This window comes from Colias eurytheme, chromosome 12 (assembly GCF_061535395.1).
Source record: "Colias eurytheme isolate Ceu_HAF_F1 chromosome 12, ilColEury1 Martin Lab GWU primary, whole genome shotgun sequence".
NCBI lineage: Eukaryota > Metazoa > Arthropoda > Insecta > Lepidoptera > Pieridae > Colias > Colias eurytheme.
Window position 1 is genome coordinate 22,072 of NC_142991.1, and position 23,507 is coordinate 45,578.

A 23,507-nucleotide genomic window follows, 5' to 3' on the forward strand; every position below is an offset into this window, starting at 1 on the left:
AGTATGAAGATGATCTATAAAATAGATTGCGCTATGTTTACGTGAGCGCGATGTCCCGCGAACCACGTTGCGACGTTAAATACCTAAATTTGAGTAACGCAGATTTGTGACAGCGTCCTTAAGAATTTTATTGACTTTTCTAAACTCGTTCACAACTTGCCAGTTACCGGTCGTCTGTAAGCTGATTTTGCAGTGGATTCCATCTCATACGAACTATAGGCAACGATAAGCCGGATAAATTAGCAAGATTTAAGTGCTCCTGCTAAAATCTTTTTTAGAAAAATACGTCCACGTTTATTTACATATTAAGAATGATAAAGATCCGTTGGAATATAATACAATTTTAACACAAAGAATCCAGGTGATGCGTGTCGGTCAGAGAGATGGTGACCGGTGGTCAGTGGCTCGAGGAGATGCAAGCGTAGACCGTGGTGCATCAAGATTAGCGCGTAGCGAGCGCGTCACGGTCTCACAAGTCGCCGGATCAATCGGCCGCTCGCAGCGCCGGCACAGCGCAGCGCTCAGCCGCGCGCCTCCGCGGCGGCCGGCCGTGCGCGCGCCGCCCGCCCCGCGCCCCGCGCCCGCCGCCCGCGCCCTACCGGCACTCGCTCCGCGCCGCGCTGCAGTGTGCTGCGGCGTTACATCACGCGCCCGTCTCCGACACTCGCTCCGCGTCTGCCGCTATTCTCGTTCGAACCGTGCGTGTTTGTGTTTGTGTGTGTATGTGAGAGAGTTCTTAATCAGTACCCTACTGCGAACGAGCCTGTGCTAGTGAACGACTACATCGAATTTATACGATTTCAAAATGTCGCAAATAACAACCGACATTCGCACATGCAATTTGGAATTTACTTCGCGCCATATCTGGATATCGTTGAATACTTAACGTTTAAGCGAATGTAGAAGATAAATACTATACAATTAAGTTCCACGACCATAAACTATGTGCCGGGTAAGGGCGAGTAGGACGTTCGAGCGCGAGGGCTGACGGCTCGGGGCCCGGGGTCAGTGCGATGTGCTGGCGCGCGGCGGCGCTGGCGCTGCTCGTGGCGGCGGCGACTCGCGGCGCGGCCGGCGGCTGCGGCGTGGCGGAGTTCGCGTGCCGGAGCGGCGCGTGCGTGCGTCTGGACGCGTACTGCGACGGCGAGGCGCAGTGCGCGGACGGCAGCGACGAGCCCGTGCACTGCTCCGTGTGCAACCGCACGTACTACGGCCGCGTTGGTGTGGCGTACGGCGTGGCCGTGCGGGGCAGCCCGCGCGCGCCCTTCCTCTGCCACCTCACGTTCACGGCGGGCGGCGGCACCCACGGCGACCTCGTGCAGCTGGCCTTCGACGACTTCCGCGTGGGGCGCTACGAGGCGGGCGCACTCGACGGCTGCCCGGACGGCTACATGCAGCTGTCGGAGTTGGGCCGACCCTTCACCGGCGGCTCTTGGTGCGGCGCGGCCGAGGGCGTCGCGCTCTATTACAGCGAAACGGCGACGGTCACCGTCTCGGTTAAGCTGTTTCGAGCGCGCCTGGGAGAACCGTTCGGGTTTAAGTTGAGATACAAATTCCTAGCGCAACGGGATGCTATAGTTAGGTGAGGCGGTCGTTAGATATGAACTCGCGACGCGAGCGTTCATACCCTGCGACCGCCGGTGACACGCGCCACCCCGCTCTGTGCAGGTTCGGCGCGCTGGAGGCCCCGCTGGAGCGCGGCGCGGTGTCGCCGGGCACGTACTGCACCCGCACGTACGAAGAGTGCCACCGCAAGCCCTGCCGACTGCAGAGTCCGAACTACCCTGGCATGTATCCTAGGTCAGCACTAGTCGTAATGAAAAGAATGTAAATATAATGACGGCGACGGTGTACCGACGGACGTGTGACACGATACTAAATGCCGCAGGAACGTGACGTGCTACTGGAGCCTGCGCCAGAAGGACATCCCGACGTGCAAGCACGCCATGATCTCCGTGCACCAGGAGCACTCGCACAAGATGCAGATCAAGCGATCCATATCTATGGCCAGGTAACATTAATTGATTTAAATATATGTAAATATTTAAGGATGATTCAAGCTACACCGTGTCCGCGGCCGTACCAAACAATATCCATGGTCATTTCAAAGACGTGCCCCGTCCGGGACCCAGCACTAAATTATCTATGTCAGTGGTTAAAACTTACATGGTAAATGTTTTTTGAGTGGGAATCACCTTAAAGTCGCTTAGTGTTTCGTTAAGTTTTCTACAAACAAAAGCTAAGCCAATTCAGTTTCCACTTTCACTCTAATGATATATATAGCCTTTGTATATCTATTTACTAGCGACCCGCCCCGGCTTCGCACGGGTGCAATGCTGATACTAAGTACACTACAGAAAAACTGTGAACGTTGTACATATGTTACCGGAAATGTATGAAATCAAGGAATTGTATACAATTCCTAGGAAATGTGTACAATTCCGATACCATTTAGGAAATGTATAAAATATTGTATAAAAAAACTATTTAATACATGCATATCCTAGGAAATGTATAATCTTCCTAGGAATTGTATACAATTCCAATATCGTATTAGGAAATGTGTAAAGTAAATGCTTTCTGTAATAAAACACGTTGTTATTTTTTTTATTATAGAAAGAAGAAAGAAAGAAAATACATTTATTTCAAGGACATAATAAACAAAATCTTAAAACATAATAAACAAAACAGCAAAAAATAAAATAAAAGTAAATTTAAAAAGAGAAAAAAATAAATAAAACAATTTGCACGGTAGTGTGTCCTCGAAAAAGGGTGACCAACTCAGCAAAATACTGTACGACACAAGTGTACGCACAGCGCTGGTTTTTAGTGGCCCCTAAACGTTGTTGCAATTAGAGTGACCTCCATTCCAACAGTAAAATATAGAAATAAATTAATAGCAGTAATAAAATATAAACAATTAGACCAAACAAAAATAATACGTCTGTGTGCAGAATTATACCAAATTGATAGAATAAATATGATGTAAGTATGTGTAGAATAAATATGTGTATAAATAGATAAAGGTAAGTTTAGTTAACATATTATATTCCATATTATACATTTGATAGATTTACAAATATTAGATGGAGACAGATACTATTTATTATATTTATCCAATTATCATCACCTGCAGTAGCCACTAAGGTTGGATCTGTTTCTCAAGTAATATAACAGTGTATTTTTTTTTAAAGTTCTCAACCGCGCGGAGGCTAGGCAGCGGCGGTGGTAAATTGTTCCAACACTTAGTGGCACTGTATTTGAAGCTACCTCGGAAACTGGCAGAGTGGTGTTTAGGAATCATCAGTTTAGTCGCTGCTTGTCTCGTTTTGTACGCTGCCTGATGATCTCCCATCCAAACCAACTTTTGAAAAAGGTATTTGGGGGACTCAAACTTAATAATATCAAAAAGGAACGTGGCGAAATGGAGTCGTCGTCGATTTTCCATATTTAACAAACAGGCTTTATTTAAAAATGGCGTAATGTGCTCCCGTGGAGGAATGTTAAAACAGAAACGGGCACATGCGTTTTGTACGCGCTGTATTGCTCATTTCGTTCGCTTCAAAATCCGCCTACCATATACCACATCCATATAATTAAACTTAGATAGGATAAGGCTGTCACAAAGCCTTATAGCTCTTATTGATACAATCGGGTAACAGTCATACCGTAAAATTGTAATAATATTATGTTCATATTATTATCTTACTAATAGCTGTGTTTTACCTGAAAATAAAACACATATTAAATACTTACCTATATTTGAAGCTTACTTCATTGGAGAAGGCACCTAGCTTTTTCCGCCTATTTTTCCCTCTCTTTCCGTTGTATATATGCTATCTCTCTCGCACACCTCTCCACCAGGTGGCGGGGCGCACGATAATGTCGGGCGCTGGATGTTTTTCATTGAGTCGAAATCCACAACAGGTGGACGTTAAGTGTAAGCTTCAAATATAGGTAAGTATTTAATATGTGTTTTATTTTCAGGTAAAACACAGCTATTAAACACTTGACCGTAATTTGAAGCTTACTTCATTGAGACCTGTTTGTTACCCACCTGGTGTACAATATATGGACGCCAATGTGAATTTGAATACATAAGTAATTACTTATTTCTTTATTTGAAAGAGTAAGGTGTGCAGATAGTATACCTACCAATAAATCACAAAAATTTTTATATTATATAATATATTAACAATCCCAGATGAAAAGTTAATCAAATAAGAACCAAAAAGTTAATCATAATGATTAAAAGTATTAGAACTTATGAGATTGGTTCAAGTGTATAATAGTTAACCTTTTGGGCTTGAAAAGTTAAAGTTACTACAATTTCCACTATCTTTAGAGTAAATCTGCGAAAGCGCCAGTAACAACTTTCAATTAAGCATTAAGATGTTACTTACAAAATGAAGCAAAAGCTGATCCCGACGAGGCAAAAATACCTCAAACTCAAACCTTTATTTATTCAATTAGAACTCTGCAGAAGCACATTGAATCATCTTAACATAAAATTACCACCTGTCTCAACTCACACAGTTTTAACCCAACCTGCTACAAGCGGACAAGAAGAGAACTTGGTCCTTACTTTTGGGGTCAGAAATAAATTTAAAAGGTCACCCCTTGAATAAGGCAATAAAATATCAAAACAGGTAAACGGTTTAATTATAATACAGATTGTTAACATCCAACCAAAACGTGCGGTATCTATTAATGTTTAGAGTCAACGCCACCAATCATAATCTAAACATGGCTAGTACTTTCAGTACAATGCATGAATTATTTATTTAAAACTGATAGGTCATAAACTCTGTACTGGAAACAAATATACTGAACTTAAGAGACTAAAATGATAAGGAGCTTATCTGTGTCCCAAAACTGCAATTACTACAGCCAAGTACGTTACTTTTAATCAATTCGGTTTTAAGATATAGGTAATTATGATTTACATCAGAACTTATATACCGAAAGCCTCGGGACTACATAACGTGACTTATCTTCTTATATATAAAAATGAATCGCAAAATGTGTTGGTAAGCGCATAACTCGAGAACGGCTGAACCGATTTCGATAATTCATATTCCTTGAAGTACGAGGATGGTTTTTATGTAGAGAAAACGTAAGTACCACGAGCGAAGCCGGGGCGGACCGCTAGTTTATAATAATAGTGTTTGTGCACAACACTAGGCAGTCAACAGCTATATGAACGTCATATAGGAAAAGAGCCAAATTTATCCAGTCAGTAACAAAGGATTTTAACTATAGTTACTTTATTCTAATTCAACCAACTACTACTAGCTACTCCGTATGTCTTTTGGATAGACGGAGGCAAATAGGATTTTTATTCCAACTATATCATTTGATATTTTGAAAATGTACTCCTCATTTTCATACCGTCAGAGTCATTTTGCAGATTATAGTGGTGCAGCACTGAACACTGTCTATTAGGTGGCTGATGCTGCTGACCGGGCCTTCAGTTCCGCTTTCCAGAATACCTTCACCCTTCTAGGTGTTACTACTACTGAAATAGCGGTACTCTATCGCGTCGTTCAGGTCTCTAACTGACTAGGATTTCTCATATTATCGTAACAACCCTCGCTCGTTCTAACGAGGATAAATTATCGCCAAGGAATTCTGCTGCAGGATAATGGCAAGAGAGATTATAAGCTTAACTATGCATTATTATGTTAAGGAATATGGTGGGTTTTGAATACTATCGTCGTCTGAAAGTATCTCCTTTCGATTAACTGCATTAAGGATGCAGATCTGATCCCATCTTTGTTCCGTAGGAATGCTACGACAGTCTAAACGTTACACTGAACAAAGAAAATTGCCCTGAATATAGTCGGTTGTTCCAACATCCGTAATATGGCTAGCCTAAGGTTAGTTATCCCTTGATTGTAACTGCTACCAATGGAGGCATTGCTCTTGTGTTGTCCACAGTTGTGCGAGTGCAAAAATGAAGAACTGAGCTCGTGGGGAGCTATGTCGAATGAATCTGTGTTAAGATTATGACAGTATAGGACAGTTAGCTGTGGATGCGAAGACAGGACATTACTTTATTCATCCGTAAACACGCGAGGCAGCCACGGACAGCGATATAGCAAGAACTAAACTAGCAAAGTTTAGTTCGCTTACCAGACTTTGTCATGTTTTAAATGCAGTATATCCTCTGAATAGCATTGCATTTATGACTATTAATAAACTTAATTCACCCGTTAACACGAGAAGCAGGCACGGATAGCGATATAGCAAGAACTAAACCAGCAAAGTTTAGTTCGCTTACCAGACTTATTTATATTTTAAAAGCCGTATAGCCTGTACATTTCATTTATTGCCCCCCCCCCCCCTCAAAGCAAAGAAATGAGAAGTCATTTGGCAGAGCTTTCTCGTTAAGGGTAGGGGTTCCAAGTAATATCTAATAATAAGAGGCTTTTGTTTGGAAAGATTGACTTTCCGTTATTTATCCTCTATCCTATGTAACTCAACAGTCAGTATTCTCAGCATTCGTTGAGTACTTAAACGTTTTACGTTAATAGTTGTATATAACTTTATTATACAATATAATAATCCTGGTGGGATGACAAAAAAACTTGTCTAACAAACGATTATCCTAATCCCTCAGCGATTTATTGTTTGAGCCCCGAAGAAAAATCTCATGGGTGCAATAATGAGGTCAAATGGGTTGAAAAACGAGTCAAATAAATTGCCTACAAGACCGGGCAACTAAAATAGGCCTATGAGAGGTCAACTATACGTAATCAATCGTCATTTGTTACATTCAATCGCTTTGCGATTAAAAAATCTCTTCCGATGTTTGTATATGAAAACTGGTCGGCTAGTGCCATTTAATTACGATACCAAACATACCGTTGACACAAGGCTTGGTGACAATCCTCGAAACCACCGCCACAAATCATCTGCAAGATGATATTTGATCCGACTCGCCTTCCTTTGTTGTGATTAGGCTTTGCATTGGTAAATACAATTTGTTCAATTCCAATTTCCATAATTGGTAAACCAATGGTGGTTTCCTGATTCCTGAAGCGTAAACTTTTAGGATACGAAGTATCAATTTCATGCGCCCATTATTTGACGTATCTAACCTTTATTGTATTTATTAGGTCATTTACTATACTGCCCACTGTGAAGTAGATTTCAAAACCTTTTTCTACCTACCTTAGAAGAGTGAAGATCCGATACGGTCATATCCAAAACTTCTTTCGTGGGTCCTCGTTGACAAAAGCAAATATCTATGATCATTTTAATGATCAATCCTTTGTATATTTGCACCAATCGCCATTAAAGCCCCGCGAGGGCTGATATATATTTGCACCATTTCCCCGTGGGGACGGTTGTTATCAAAGCCCCGCGAAGGCTGATATATATTTGCACCATGTCTCCGTGAGGTACTGTTGTAATCAAAGCCCCGCGAGGGCTGATATATATTTGCACCATTTCTCCATGTGGGACGGTTGTAATCAAAGCCCCGCGAGGGCTGATATATATTCGCACCATCTTTTCCGTGAGGGACGATTGTAATCAAAGCCCCGCGAGGGCCGATATATATTTGCACCATTTCCCTGCGAGCGACAGCTGCGCGAGGGATGTTTGTAACTAGAAATAAGTAGGGCCTGCCAAAAAATGCTTAAGAGACACCCTGCGAGGGTGAATTTGACCTGGCTAACCCCTGCGAGGAGTAGTGGCCACATTTATGTATTCTGCTTCGAGCAAGAATACACCTTAGTGCTAATATAAAAATAGCAGTAAATAATCATTTAAATAATATAGCAATTAACAAGGTCCTTTAACTTATTTTCCAATGTTAGCGACATTTAATAAATTCATAATTCAAATCAATTCACTAAATTTTAAAATGAACTTCGATTCATATTTATTTTTGTTCATGCAATCGATGTAACATTTAGTTGCTTTATATCCGTTAACATTCCTTACGAACGCAACCATACCGTCGTAGGACGATATTTAATTGCACAAAATAATCTCCACTCACCCGCAATTTTTTACTTTTTGTCAAGGTGTACAAGTTTATAATATTATTCTAAAACGTTAGAAGTGAATTGTAAATCCTTTGAAATAAGTGTATCTAAATCTAATTTATATTAAGATATCTCGATAATTATTATACGATAACCCTTTCAGCACAAGTTCAGTAAACCAAAGAATTTAATTGTAAAATTTTGGTACTTACTCGTTTTAACAAAAAAGTTGCATCATTTGAACATAGGAAACGTAATTTTCAATCAAATTAGCCGTGTGTAATATGTCTATTTTCACATAAAAACGGATCAGAATAATACTCATAAAAGGACACGTATAGACTACGGATAGTTTTGAATGTGTGGAACATTCATGGTACGTATCTACTATACATGAGCGAATTCCATCATTATTCAGTTGAGCGGTAACTCCCGTACGATTTATAAAATAATATCACAACATGTTCTGACATGTCGTGACTTCTTGGAGCTGACTCATCTCGTTCGATAATTTTTAGTAATAAACTATGATAGGAATTCCGAACCGTTCCTAGCGATAACGACAATGTAATAAAGTCGTAGCAATGGATTGTATGCCTGTAAAGCTTTGAGTTGGCTCATATCCATACTAAGTATTAATTGTAATTTTTCCACGAAAAATTCACTTGTACCCTTGTAATAAAAACACATTATTAAAAATGAAATAAAATATTAAAAATATCTATATACAAGAGAGGGTATTTGATATATCTAGTAATATCAAATAATCACAAAAGTAATATTAACGATTCGAGTAAAGCCGAACGGTAACACCGTTAAAATAGCTTTACTCACAGTATTAAAAATTCAAATATTAATTAGTACATATTGCATAATGAAATATTTCAAAAGAAAAGTTACTATTTTAAGTAAAATGTAACGGTTGTATCGTTAATTTTAAATATCTTTATTCATGCTATTAAGTATTTAAGCATATTGAAAAATAAACTATTGCTGAAGGATTCATTAAAAACCTCAGCATTTTAAATAAAGTCCAACGATTATACCGTTGACTTTAAAGATTTTTACTCATTTTTAAGTAAAATATTATTAGAATAGATGTAAAAATAACTCACTGTACCGATCCGACGGGATACACTTTTAGCACTTGCTTTAAGCAATACTTAATACTTAATAGCACCAAGGTTGTAGTCTTGTAGACAACCTTCTCGCGGCGGAAGCTAGACGCCAATGAAAAACATCCAGCGCCCGACATTATCGTGCGCCCCGCCACCTGGTGGAGAGGTGTGCGAGAGAGATAGCATATATACAACGGAAAGAGAGGGAAAAATAGGCGGAAAAAGCTAGGTGCCTTCTCCAATGAAGTAAGCTTCAAATTACGGTCAAGTGTTTAATGAACATTTTAAAAATCAACTATCTAACTTTTAACGTAAATATCACAAAATCAACTTATATTTATTCTTATAAAATCAAATTTTCATTTGGCAAGTAATCAGTCCCCTCGTTCCGCTGTTCCCGCGTATATTTGGCGCAGTCGGATTGTATAATCCGCCGTATTACATTACGGCTAGCTGTTTTAATATGCCGAAAATTCGTCTTTTTCCAAAATTCTACAAAAAGACGGTCGCGAGCCGACGGAGCCCCACTTCGTGGGGCTCCTGTTTCTGTGTAGTTTTAAAAAACACGAACCTAACCTAACCCACCCCCTTATCCAAACCAAAAATTTCTGATTACGAATTATCGGCATAGTTACTACAAAATGCCGACCGTTTGTAAACGGCCAGATTATATAAAATTTGCGTGCGACATATCAATATCTTAAATGTTTTACATTTCCGATAGCTGTTTAGGAAATGTATAGATTTCCTAGGAAATGTGTATAAAATAATTTATTTCACACATTTCCGTGCGATTTTAGGAATTGTATACATTTCCTAGAAATTGTATACAATGACGGATTACATACATTTCCGGTAACACATATATAAAAACTAGGGAGCGAGCCGCTATGTTTTTATTAAAAACATAGCGGCTCGCTCCGGCTTCGCACGGGTAAAAAATATATAGCCAGGCGGTAGGTACCGCCGCAAACGCTACGTCCCGCAATTTTATATTTGTAAATATTCACTTAAATCATACGGTGTAAAGGGCCATATAGATCTATATTAAATGAACAATGTATTTATGGTATTTAATTGGTTAAGGATTTATGCTGTATTGGTTAAAATCGCTTCGAAAATTAGCCATTATTTGTCGTAAAAAGTTAATGACAAAAAAAGTTATTGTGGGTTATCCATAAGAGATAGACATATACCATCGCGGACTTTTCTGTAGACCTTTTCAATGTGTATAATACTTAGTACATTATTTTGATAAAACTCGTAGGGTTCAGCCTGCGTTTGCAATGTAAGCGGAAAAAATGTAATTTTTTACGACATCACATTAGAAACCTCAAAAATAACAGTACTTCTCCACTATTTAATGGATGTTATTATACATATAAACCTTCCTCTTGAATCACTCTATCTATTAAAAAACCGCATCAAAATCCGTTGCGTAGTTTCAAAGATTTAAGCGTACAAAGGGACATAGGGACAGAGAAAGCGACTTTGTTTTATACTATGTAGTGATGAAGTATAAAAATTGACCGAAATCGCCTCGCCACATAGGCTTTGTTAGATAAATTCATTCTAACATTGCAGCAACAAATACCGATATTAATCTATTATAGCGGTAAGACTACTCTACTAGGTTTTGTTCGTATGTAATATTTGAAGATATCTCTACAAAAGCTAATCCATTTGAGTCACTTTTTTACTGACATAGTTTAGGTTTTGTAGAGTAATAATATGCATAAACAAAAGCTCATCTATTTGGAGTCCGATTTGTGACTCACAGGCTTTGTAGATTCGCGCCCCGGACGTCGGTGTAGCGTAAATCAGCCATAAATCATTATTTATATTATACTTAATCGTGTTTGTTTACATTTCTTGAACAAAATACTTTGACGAGAAAAAATCCATTTGACCCGCGACGTTCACAAAAAAATTGGACTTTTTCTCGTCAAAGTATTTTGTTCTCTGCAGTCTTTGAAAAACATACTTATAAAATGTACCTAATTCATAATACAGTAGACCCGCCTTACACCGGCCCCTGGCCTATCCGTCGCCCCCTGTAATGATCATAATTGCTGAAACCCTATTTTTTTTTTAATTTTACGTCGATAATGCATGATTGATCAGTGTACAACCAGTACAAACAAAACGTGCCACCACTATTGTGCTCTACTCGAAGATATTGTATTAATTCCAAAATGGTACACAATGAAGCATGATTTGTACCTACTTCTGAAACAGAACTACCTATAACACCTTATCATGAGGCCCGTAATTTGTCGAATTACAAGGTAGTTACTCCTGCGTAAAAACATCCGGGCTATAGGGGATCTCTAGACAGCACCCTATAATCCGTCAAATTCGATACTTCGACAGGGCCTTGCAAAACGATTGTCGGAATACCGCGGGTCTACTGTAGGCATACTGTTCAGGGCAATACAATATACAAGTCAATATTCTTGTAGATTCGATTGATATTAAGCATGTTCGTTTATAAGTAAATGAAATGGAGATAAAAACAAAAATTAATTTTACATGACTATATTTATATTCTGCAAGATCTTAGATCTAAATCAATTTTAAGATCATATTTTAAAAGTATCTCTGGTGCGCCAGGCATGGTTACTTCTTGCTGCCCATGGCAAAAACTAGACATCAATTTGCATTTACTCTCATCGCCTAGATAACCTAGAACATAAATAATTATACGGAATGATAAGTAAGACCAAGTTCGATAATGTATACATATTATATTTTGGTTTCTGGTAGATACGCAGAAATTCATTACCGAGGTCGATTATGCCTAATGACCTTTCTTTTTTGTTTTATTTGAGTTTTCCGTGTAAATAGTGGTTTTATTATCTTTGGTTAAAGTGTAATGTATTATGTAGGTAGTAAAAAATAATAAAAAAATACTTACGACAATAATATAAACAATAGAGTACCTATTAGACCAGGGCCAATCCCTTCCAAAATGATAAAAACCTAAAAAAAATCTATATTTAAACGAACTCTATATTTTCTCTTGTATCGGCTTTTCGGTAACATTTCAAAAGAAAACATTTCATCTGATCAAAGTAAGGATACCACAGCTAACATTTGACAGCATGTTCATAAACAAAATGATGTCGATAAAAACATTTCAGGTCATTTGAGAAATTTGCCTGACTTAGTAAAAGCTCATTATCACACTGTTTGTATTCATTTTCTGTGTAAATTTCCTATGGTAATGTTATATTATATTTTACACCGTCAGAAAGTAGATATTTTAACGAACAAAAAGCCCCCAAAATTTTTGAAAAAAGCTGATATTGTGACGTCAGAATTTTCGATTGAAAATTAGGTTGTTTTTTTGGTATTAAGTTGAAATAAGGCGAAAAAATAAATATTTTCAATCAAATAAATTACAGTGTATTTGGGACGTAATAAGGTAAGTTTCACCAAATTTCGTAGAAAATTTTTTTTTTTTGAAAAAGATATAAATAAAAAACCAAAAACTTGGTTTTTTGAATTTTTCACCTAAATTTTGAGGTTATGAGAAAAAATTGTTAATACAAAAGTTGTAAAACTTTTTATTACCTACAAATTTGCCTTTGAACTTTTTTCCATAGGACTTGTAGTTTTGTTGGAAATCAAGAGAAATCATTTTTTAGCCTTAAAAGCTCCCCCCTCCCACTTCCCGAACTCGGATTGACTGTAATTTATTTTACCTTTAATTTTTATCATATTCCCCTCCTTTTCTAACGGGTTTCATCCTACTGTGTTACCTATTTTTTTTGTTTCAAAAATTATCGGCCCTGGTCTATTATGTCACATGTCTGGGAAACCCAAATAACATTTATTATTTTTTTTCCATAGTTCATTATATTTATTTATAGTGTATCTTGTAGTAAATGTTCCAATACTACAACCATGAAGTAAGAATTACAGGAGTTTATAACATTAGAAGCCTAAAATAAAAACTGCATATAAACGTTTAAAATATCTTAAAAAGTGTTAAATATCATAAATAAAATCGACATTAAAATGTAGACTGGCGGACACCAAACTCTCAACACAAGGGTCTTTAACCTATTTTGTTTGGCGATATAAAAGTATAAATATAATCTGAAAACTTACTTTTGTCGTAATTATGTCCTGTATACTTTCACAGCAATCCATATTAAACCCATGTCCCATACATATATTGTTAATATGTTATAATATTATGTGTATAAATAAATGTGAAGACATAATATGTAAGTATATATATTTTTTTATTCAATCGGTGTTAATATTTTAATCCAAAGTACCCTTCATATTTTTCTGTTCACTTGTTATGTTAGCACCTTATGTCAGAAGTAGGTCTTATCATCACTACATAGTATAAAACAAAGTCACTTTCTCTGTCCCTATGTTCCTACGTATAAATTACGCAACAGATTTTGATGCGTCTTTATAATTGATAGAGTGATTCAAGAGGAAGGTTTTAGTATATAATTTATGAGGTTTTAAACAAAGCGGGCGAAAAGCTATTATAAAATATATGGAGTGTAGAGGAAGGAGGACCATCTCTTATCCAAACCTAGTAGTGCCTAGTACAAAATAGTATATATTATAGTAGTATAACAGTGTACACACCGTAATTATACACGTGCAATAGTTTGTGAGGCTGGTTGGATGAAAATAATGGTGGTTATTCTTTCACATATTAAAACTGATTCGCGACTTATATTATTTGATGAATGAATGAATGAGTCGAGTGTGCTACGTCGCGAGTGAAACCACGGTCATCATCTAACTAGATGTCCAATTTTATTTGTATGGAACTCCATACAAATAAAATTGAACGCCAGAGCAGAGTTAGGGCCTAACGGCGGTAGTCTGTAAAGAGGCGAGGCAGGGCGGGGAAGTGAACGTGTAGCGGTTGCAGCCTGAACAAGACGGGGCGCGCGGTGCGGGCGTGGCGCGAGTGCACGGGTGAGCGCGACCGGCTGATCTTCTACGACGGCGCGTCCACGGACGACCCCGTGCTGGTGGAGTACTGCGGCGGTGACTGGCTGCCGCCCGTGACGTCGCGCGGGCCCGAGATGCTGGTGGCGTTCCACTCGTCACCCTTCAGCGCGCCGCCGCGCGCCGCCGCGCCGCACGCGCCGCTGCGCGGCTTCGAGCTCGACGTCGACGTCATCTTCGCTGACTCCGACTCGCTCGACTACGCGAGGTAACCTTATTACATAACTCTTATTATTACAATTGCATTTTGAACCGAAACAATGTGGACCCGTGAAATATGCCAACATTGCTCACTTTTTTTTAATAATTTCAATTATTGCAAAAAATTTCTATGGAAACGTTAGTATTTTCTGTTAGCATAAGTTTTTCTTAGAACGTGTGCATATAATTATTGTTGTAGCAAATTTCATTATTCTTCAACATTTTATTCATTCTTTGTCTGTTTTTGAGGGCGGGCAATGTTATCTGCACTTTTTGCCAACATTGCCCACGTTGATTTTTGACGTAAATATGACCTCTAGCCAGATTATATTAAAGTCCAATTCAAAAATGTTGGAAAGATGTTGTTTACTTTAAAAATTAAAGCAGTTTCATGAAAGGTTCCCGACTTAAGTTGCTGGGCAAAGTTACCCAGGTATTTTTTCTCTGTTTCATACAAATCGCATTTCGCTTTTCCAAAAAGCCTAGCGTCGGTACATCTTAGTGAAATGAGCATGACTATAGATTTCTTTTACTGCAAACATTTCGTAGTAGGATTATGTTGTAGGCAATAAAAAGATAAAAAAGGCAAAGCAGAATATTGTTCAGTGTCTATTTAATAAAAATAAACATTGAAGTTGTGTTTAAAATTCAGTGATGTAACTTTATTTACCACTAGCAATGCCCTGCGGTTTCACCCGCATTGATAGCGATATCGTTACAGTGAAAAGTCTACTATAGGTCGGACTATAGGTTTAATTTTTAATCACATGAAAATCTCCTTTACCCCGTCCCGCACTACGGCCTTTTTTTTTTGTTTAAGTGGGGAAATCTTTCATAGATACCCACGGCCTCCGGGGAAGGAGCCGTGGGTTATGTCGGATTCTTACCGACTAAAACCCCACTGTGTTCCGTCGAGCCGCTTTAATGATGGGGCCGCGGGTATTTGTTAGAAATCTTCCGCGACCCCCCGCACTACGGCCTGCTCGAACAGTATACCTACTATTTTCTGTAGATTGAAAAATTCGTTTTATCTTTTGAATGGAATATCCAATTCTTTTCGTTTAAAAAGTATTTTGCTGGTATTGAAACAGTCTATAATAAAACATCATTTAATGGGATAAGGATTAATATATGTGTATGGATAACATGGTTTGATTACTGTCGGTACTTCTATTTACTTTGAAAACGTAAAAAAGTTGTTGTAGTAACATAACTACTGAAGATGGACATATGGTATCGCGGACTTTCTTGTAGATATTGATCCATTCTATAATACCGTAGAACATTTTTTTGTTCTATCTTCAAAAGATTCCGCAGCGTACGCGATGACAGAAGTTTTATTGAGGATTTTTTTACACCTTGGGTTACATTATTGCATTTTTGGTAAGGATCTCTAATTTTTTTGAAAATGCAATAAAGCCTATGTTGCTCAGTAAAGATGCAGCTTTCTAATGGTGAAAGAATTTTTGAAATCGGTCCAGTAGTTTTTGCGTGAAAACCATACATACATACATACATACTTACAAACTTTTCCTGTTTATAATATTATAGTATAGATGGTTCTTGCCAGGATACCAAATTAAGTTATTTTTTTTTCCGAAATTAACCGAAAAGAAGTATAAATATTATTAAATATCAAATTATGTGGTAATATGAAATGTGCCAACCCTAAGTTTTCTTTGATGGTGGGCAATGTTGTCAAACAATACAGGTAAATCACTACATTATTGGGTAATTTTGCCCACCATTGTAACTTTTGTTTAAACTCAAACTCAAACATTCATTTATTCAATTAGACTACTATTTAGTAGCACTTTCGAATCGTCATTACATAGTATTTTTAACATTTACCACCGATTCGGAAAGCAGTATCTATGGAGAAGAATCGGCAAGAAACTCCATAGTTGCTCTTTTAAAATAATGTCAATAAATTTACATAATATGTAACTGTATGCGCCGCCGCTAGTACGTAGCTTTACTGTTTTAGTAACGAAATAAACGTTATCAAGATTAGACGTGCGTTTTACTTAACCAAGTTTTACCAAGCAAAAGTGAACCTTATTGCCTTAACATATGGTCCATCGCCGGATATAATTGACTGATATAATTGAATGATAATTACATCGAGAAACCGGTTTCTACGGAAGGATTCTAAGAGTGACAAGTTACAGATTATTGTTATTTACTTTACACGTTTATTCGTTACTCGTACAATATTGATAAAAGACTAAACATGAGTGGTGTCGAGCAGTTACTCGCCTTATTGGAGGATACGGCTTTATTATTACAAAAGGCGCAAACTAATTTAAAAAAGTGTCCAAAACAACGACTGACGAAGGGGTACGTGGAAGCCCGCTTACAAAGTATTGAGGAGTATTGGAACACTTTTAAAGAGGCTCACAATAGTTTAGTGAGAACAGTGCCTAAAGATAAGAAATGTGAAATATCATATTTTGTGAACGAAGATTTTTTTGTATTTGAAGATCTTTATTTATGCATCAAAGCCGATTTGAAAGATCTTTTAATAAACGCTAATAAGAGTCCCGCCTATGGAACAAGTTTGGAAGTTGCAAATAACGCGAACGAGCAGTTAAAGCTGCCTAAAATATTGCTACCGACGTTTTCGGGTTCATATGAAGATTGGCCCTCGTATAGAGATATGTTTCAGTCATTGGTGCATAATAACTCCGCGCTTGGGGATGTACAAAAATTATATTATTTAAAGAGTAGCTTAACTGGTGAAGCTGAAAATATATTAAAACATGTTCAAATAACACAAGCTAATTATGAGCAATCCTGGAATTTATTAAATAAACGATTTGGAAATAAAAAAATGATGGTTAATTCAATATTAAAAAGATTATTTAATCAAAAGAAAATGAGCTCACAAAATTATAAATTAATAAAAAACTTACTGGACACTACCACAGAGTGCCTTAATAGTTTAAAAAACATAAACATAATCACAGACTCTTGGGATCCTTTAATTATATTTCTGGTTGTACAGAAATTGGACCCAGAGTCACATAAGGATTGGGAAGAGTATGTCCAGACTGATACAGACAAATTACCAAGTTGGGAACAATTACAACAGTTTTTACAATTAAAATTTCGTACTTTGGAGTTATTAACGCCATCGACATCTAAAGAAAGGTCATTCCATATAGCGACGCCCGCAGTGCAATTTAAACCCTGTCCAAAATGTCAACTAGAACATGCTTTATGTCACTGTAAAGAATTTATATCACTTACACCACAACAAAAGAATGAGTTTGTGCGTTCCAATAATATTTGCTTTAATTGTTTGTGCAGTGGGCATATGGTGAGCAAATGTCGTTTGCGGGTTTCTTGTAAGGTATGTCAACGGCGTCATCATTCTTTGTTGCATCAGTCAATGGCCGTGGTCAAACCTAGCAACATAGAATCGCACTTTAATCAGGTGGAGGATGAGATAGACGAAGAACAGCAGGAGCAACACTTGGAGGAACAGGTTAACACTATCTCTTCTTTCGTAGCAACTAAACAAGGTTCTGCTCTGCTAGCTACCGCTCTTGTCCCTGTTACAGATGGCGCCGGCAGAGTAACTGTACTCCGCACGCTAATAGACCAAGGCTCACAAGCGAACTTTATAAGTGAACGAGCTGCTCAACTGCTTAAAGTTAAACGTAAACCATTGGCTATAGATGTAAGTATTACGGGAATAGGATCTACACAAACTAAGGTAAAACACACGGTGGGATTAGAGCTTTTATCAAGATATGACGACAAGTTCCAACTGTTCATTGATGCATATGTCATTTCTACTACTCGTTTAACAAATGTGTTACCATCCAAACATTTGATAGACAGTGAAAATTCATGGTCACATCTTCAAGGTCTCGTATTAGCCGACCCTACATACAATATACCTGGACGGATTGATATGCTGCTGGGCGTAACCACATATGCACAAATAATCAAAGAACCTTTGATCAAGGGTCCTCCTGGTTCACCATGCGCCCAAGAAACAAGCTTGGGATGGATATTATTCGGTTCCGTGTTAGACAATACGGAAATTAAGTCTAATAATGAAATGCTAGTTATGCACCATCGTATAGACATGGATGAAATGTTACAAAGGTTGTGGGAGCTGGATCCTGAAACAAACAAAAAATTAAGCATAGAAGAAGAAACATGTGAACGAACATATAAAGATACATATACAAGAACAGCGGAAGGAAGATATGTTGTAAAATTACCTGTAAGACATGAACCCCCACGAGCAACACAAGGTGATACCCGTGATATTTCAATTCTCAGATTTAAACAATTAGAATCCAAATTTGTCAAATCCCCGGATTTAAAGAGAGAGTATATAAATGTGATTAATGAATATATAAAGTTAAACCACATGGAAGAAGTTCCAGAAAGCGAAATTAATAACCCATCTATTTACTTACCGCATCATGCAGTTATTAGAGAAGCAAGTGATACCACCAAGGTTAGAGTAGTTTTCAACGCGTCTGCAACAGGCAAAAATAATATATCGCTCAATGATGACTTACTTGTTGGTCCACTGCTGCAAGAAGATATGAGGTCCTTGATTATGAGATGGCGACTTCGGAAAATTGCCTTTGTCGCAGACATAGAAAAAATGTATAGGCAAATATTAATCACAACAGAGGACGCTGATTATCAAAGAATTGTATGGAGGAATAGCATTGATGAGCCTATAAAGGATTATCGTTTATTGACAGTTACTTTCGGCACAGCATCGGCACCTTATCTTGCTGTAAAAACTCTTCACCAAATTGCTAACGATGAAGGAGGAGGCTATCCTGCGGCTGCTAATGTAATAAAAAATGATTTTTTTATGGATGATTTACTATCCGGTCAGGATACGGTAGAGGAGGCTACAAAAATAGCGAAACAAATTTCAAATATACTAAGAAGAGGAGGAATGAAATTACAAAAATGGTCATCAAATAATAAGGATTTTTTGAAAACCTTTTCTTCCGGTGAACTAAGCTCTCGCCTGAGTATAGATTTTAAGTTTGAAGGAACAGTAAAGACGTTAGGGCTATCGTGGAATGTGGTCGATGATACTTTACATTATTATGCTGACTTACCTGCGTCACCGGCAACCATAACCAAAAGAACCATACTCTCGGAAATTCAACGCCTGTTTGATCCTCTCGGTTGGTTAACTCCGGTACTCCTGCCTGCAAAAATAATAATTCAAAAATTGTGGTTGATGAGAATTTCTTGGGATGAAGAAGTAGTACCTGAAATAAAAGAAGATTGGTTAAAGATTAAAGAAAGTTTAAGAAATATAAAAGATATAAAAATAAATAGATGGTTATACAGTCATACTCAAAATATGTCTGATGTTACAGTGCATGGATTTTGTGATGCTTCTTCCAAGGCATATGGCGCAGTAGCTTACCTGAGAGTCAAAGTAGAAAATAATTCATATGTTACAGGCATCATAGCTGCGAAGAGTCGCGTTGCACCGGTTAAACCTGTATCCCTGCCCCGTTTAGAACTATGTGGTGCAGTTTTACTTGCCAAATTATTAAAACAAATAAGTGACGCTACACACATACCAACCGATCGGATATATGGTTGGACAGATTCAAACGTAGTTTTATCCTGGCTTCAGGGAGATCTTTCTCGATGGCAAACCTTTGTACGGAATCGGGTTGCAACTATCTTAGAAACTATAGGAAATAAATGGTACCACGTACCTTCTGTAGAAAATCCTGCCGATGTTGCTTCACGTGGAATGTTATTACCTGAACTTAAAAATTGTAAATTATGGTGGGAAGGTCCAAAATGGCTACGAGATGAACAGCTTTCTTTGAACAATTTAGTTTACGACACCAACCTAGAAAAAAGAAAAAAGATTATATCAAATACAAAAATAGTAGATGAGGCACATTGGTCAAATAAATTTAAAAATTTTAATAACTTATATGAATTACTGAGAGCAATAGTCTATTGCACGCGGTTTCTAAATGTAAGGAAAATTAAAGAAGTTAAGGCTATAACTACAAATGAGCTACACGACAGTTTAAACAAATGTGTAAGATTAGACCAAAGGGAAACTTTTACAGAAGAAATAGAAGATTTAAAACAAAAGAAAGAAATAAAAGGCAACAGTTGTATTAAAAATCTTAATCCTTACCTGGACGCTGAAAATATTCTCAGGGTGGGCGGCAGACTCAGGCATGCCCATCTTGTAGAAACGGAGAAACATCCCATGATTTTAAGCAATAAGAGCTGTTTAACTACTTTAATAATAGCTGATGCACACAAAAAGACGCTACACGGTGGTACACAATTGACTATAAATTATATAAGAAGCCGTTTTTGGATTATTAAAATTAAATCACTTGTTTCATCATATATAAATAAATGTTTTGTATGTGCGAGACTTAAAGCAAAACCCAGATTACAAATTATGGGAGACTTACCTGAGGTGAGGGTGACTCCGTCACGGCCATTTTTACACTCCGGCGTAGATTTCGCTGGTCCACTGCAAATTTTAACTTCAAGGGGTAGAGGGTCCAAAACCAATAAGGCATACATCTGCATATTTGTATGTATGTCTACCAAAGCAGTCCATTTGGAATTAGTTGGGGATTTAAGCACTGATTCTTTCTTAGGCGCGTTAAAACGTTTTGTAGCTCGAAGGGGAAGATGTAGCCACATTTGGAGCGATCAAGGCACTAATTTTGTAGGTGCCAACAAGGAATTGTTGGAGCTGTTCCAACAAGCTAATTTACAAATACCAGGCCATCTACCGGCTACTTTAGCAGAAGATGGCATACAATGGCACTTCAATCCACCTTACAGTCCAAATTTTGGAGGCTTATGGGAAGCGGGGGTGAAATCCATCAAATATCACTTAAGAAGAATTTTAGATAAGCATCTGACTTTCGAAGAGATGACAACATTGCTGTGCCAGATAGAAGCATGCTTAAATTCCAGACCATTGTGTCCAATCGACAATACAGATACCGATAATTTGAATATTCTTACACCTGGTCACTTTCTCATCGGTGAAGCCCCAATCAATATACCCGAACCAGATTTGAGAGACATAAACCTTAACAGACTTTCACGATGGCAGTATGCACAAAGGTTACTACAAGACTTTTGGAAGAGATGGCAAACAGAATATTTGTCACGTCTACAGCAACGACCCAAATGGCTAAAACGACAAGATGAATTCAAAGTGGGAGATGTGGTCCTGGTCGTGGAAGAACATTTACCTCCTGGTAAATGGGCTTTGGGTCGTATTCTAGAAAAACATTCGGGAGCGGACGGGATATGTCGTGTGTATTCTTTAAAATGCCGTGGAAAAGTAATGAAGCGATCAATTTCCAAATTATGCCCATTACCTATAAATAATGACTTGGATCTTTAAATATTAGTTGCCATATTTATTTAAATTATGTAAAAAAAAAAAATGTTAAATTACATAATTAATCTAAATGTACAATGTTTAGATAATAACAGTGACTGATTATTGATTTGTATAACTTCATTATAGAATAATTTTGTTTTTGTTTATTTGAAGAATGCATGTTTAAGTTAGATTCGATAGTATGTAATGCAAAAAGTTTAACGAAAATGTTAATTAAGATAAAACCTACTTACCTATAGGTTTTGGTGGGCGGTATGTATGCGCCGCCGCTAGTACGTAGCTTTACTGTTTTAGTAACGAAATAAACGTTATCAAGATTAGACGTGCGTTTTACTTAACCAAGTTTTACCAAGCAAAAGTGAACCTTATTGCCTTAACAGTAACTTATATCTAACTACATAATATGCCAAAGAACTGTCCTGTGGTTTTTACGCGACAACCCTCCATGGGTCTTTATCGTCCATATATTCCTGAATACTGTAGTACGCTCTCTGAACTAGTACATTTTTTATGTAAGTTTTAAATTTAGAACTACTAAACTCTTTAATATTGTGAGGAATTCTATTGTATAAGCGTATACCTTGACCCATAAATGAATTTTTAACTTTAGCTAATCGGAAAAATGGCATTTCAATTCTATTCCTGTTCCTTGTGCCATAATCGTGTCTATCTCCTACTCTTGTGTGTAAGTCAGAGCTTTTGTGTACATGCAAATTTAAAACAACCTTCTGCGATAATAATAACATTAAAATACTCTTCAAACGTTATTTTATAATATACTATGAGTAACATGTTACATGTGTTTTAGCCATCATGCAGAAACTATCACTTGAATTTTCACCATTTTTAGCCCGTGAAATCACACATGATATTCGACGAGTTACAACAAGTTGCTGATTTAAGTTAGCGACACACACAATAGGCAGTGTTGTCAGATATATAACCTATATTACACAAAATACTATTAATGCTAAAATATGAAGGTATTTTTGTCTGTCATTAAAAATTAATAAACAACTGTGACAACACGTGCAATTACGACAATCCGAGTTCGATTTGCTTGGTCTGCTTCAACCTGCTTCCTTTGTGTAGAACGGACCAGCGCTGTCAAGCGCCGGTAAGCGCTTATAAGTTTCCAGCTTTCTTTCTGTATACGCCTTTACACCGTGAGTTCATAAAGTTTACTCATCACGTGTATCTCGAGATGGGCGCGGGCGGTGCGGGCAGCGCAGGCGGGCCGGCCAGTGAAGCCGTACCTACATTGTATATTTTTAAGTGTCATTTTTAAAATTATTCAATATATATGCTAGCGTCGGTTAATATCCTTATTGACTGTTTTTATCTGATAAAATCAGTTAATAAGGATATTAACCGACGCCCTTAGTCAATAACCTTATTAACTGATTTAAAGAGCAGCCATTCAGTCAATATAGGTTTGTAAAACAATAGCGAGTCGGTTCTGGCGCGTCGTGAGGGTCGCAGTTCAAACCTAACCTAACCTATTGGGTCGAATATATATATATATATTATATATATATATATATATATATATATATATATATATATATATATATATATATATATATCTATATATATAATAAAACTAAGTCGATAAAATGTGCGTGCCGATAAAACTTAAAAAGGAGTCCCGACACGATAAAGGGACTTATGTGGTGTGATAGCCCTTTGTCCCCCCTCGAACAAGAAAGTTCCCGTTTTAATCTAAAGGGCATGTTTTTAAAGATATAAGGGACTTTCCGACCATTCAACTTGGAAATTAAGTGCAGTGGC

The 23,507-nt window shown here is 37.6% G+C and overlaps 2 protein-coding genes across 2 annotated transcripts in view; both read left to right on the forward strand.

The window, feature by feature from the left end:
* The first annotated feature begins 1,013 nt into the window (after nt 1-1,013).
* Nucleotides 1,014-23,507, forward strand: part of LOC149903721 (uncharacterized) — a 49,202-nt gene continuing 26,708 nt past the window's right edge. Inside the window, exons 1-4 of the mRNA XM_090107635.1 lie at nt 1,014-1,582; nt 1,669-1,800; nt 1,889-2,011; nt 14,025-14,312. Of these exons, the coding sequence (XP_089963761.1) occupies nt 1,014-1,582; nt 1,669-1,800; nt 1,889-2,011; nt 14,025-14,312 (1,112 nt within the window). The remainder of the gene's footprint in view (nt 1,583-1,668; nt 1,801-1,888; nt 2,012-14,024; nt 14,313-23,507) is intronic.
* On the forward strand, nt 16,254-21,716 carry LOC149903722 (uncharacterized). The gene has a single exon (XM_090107784.1). The coding sequence runs from the start codon at nt 16,539-16,541 to the stop codon at nt 21,714-21,716; it is 5,178 nt and encodes a 1,725-aa protein (XP_089963910.1). The 5' UTR covers nt 16,254-16,538.

Coding starts and splice junctions, on each gene's coding strand:
- LOC149903722 (XM_090107784.1), top strand. CDS start 16,539: ATGAGTGGTGTCGAGCAGTTACTCGCCTTATTGGAGGATACGGCTTTA.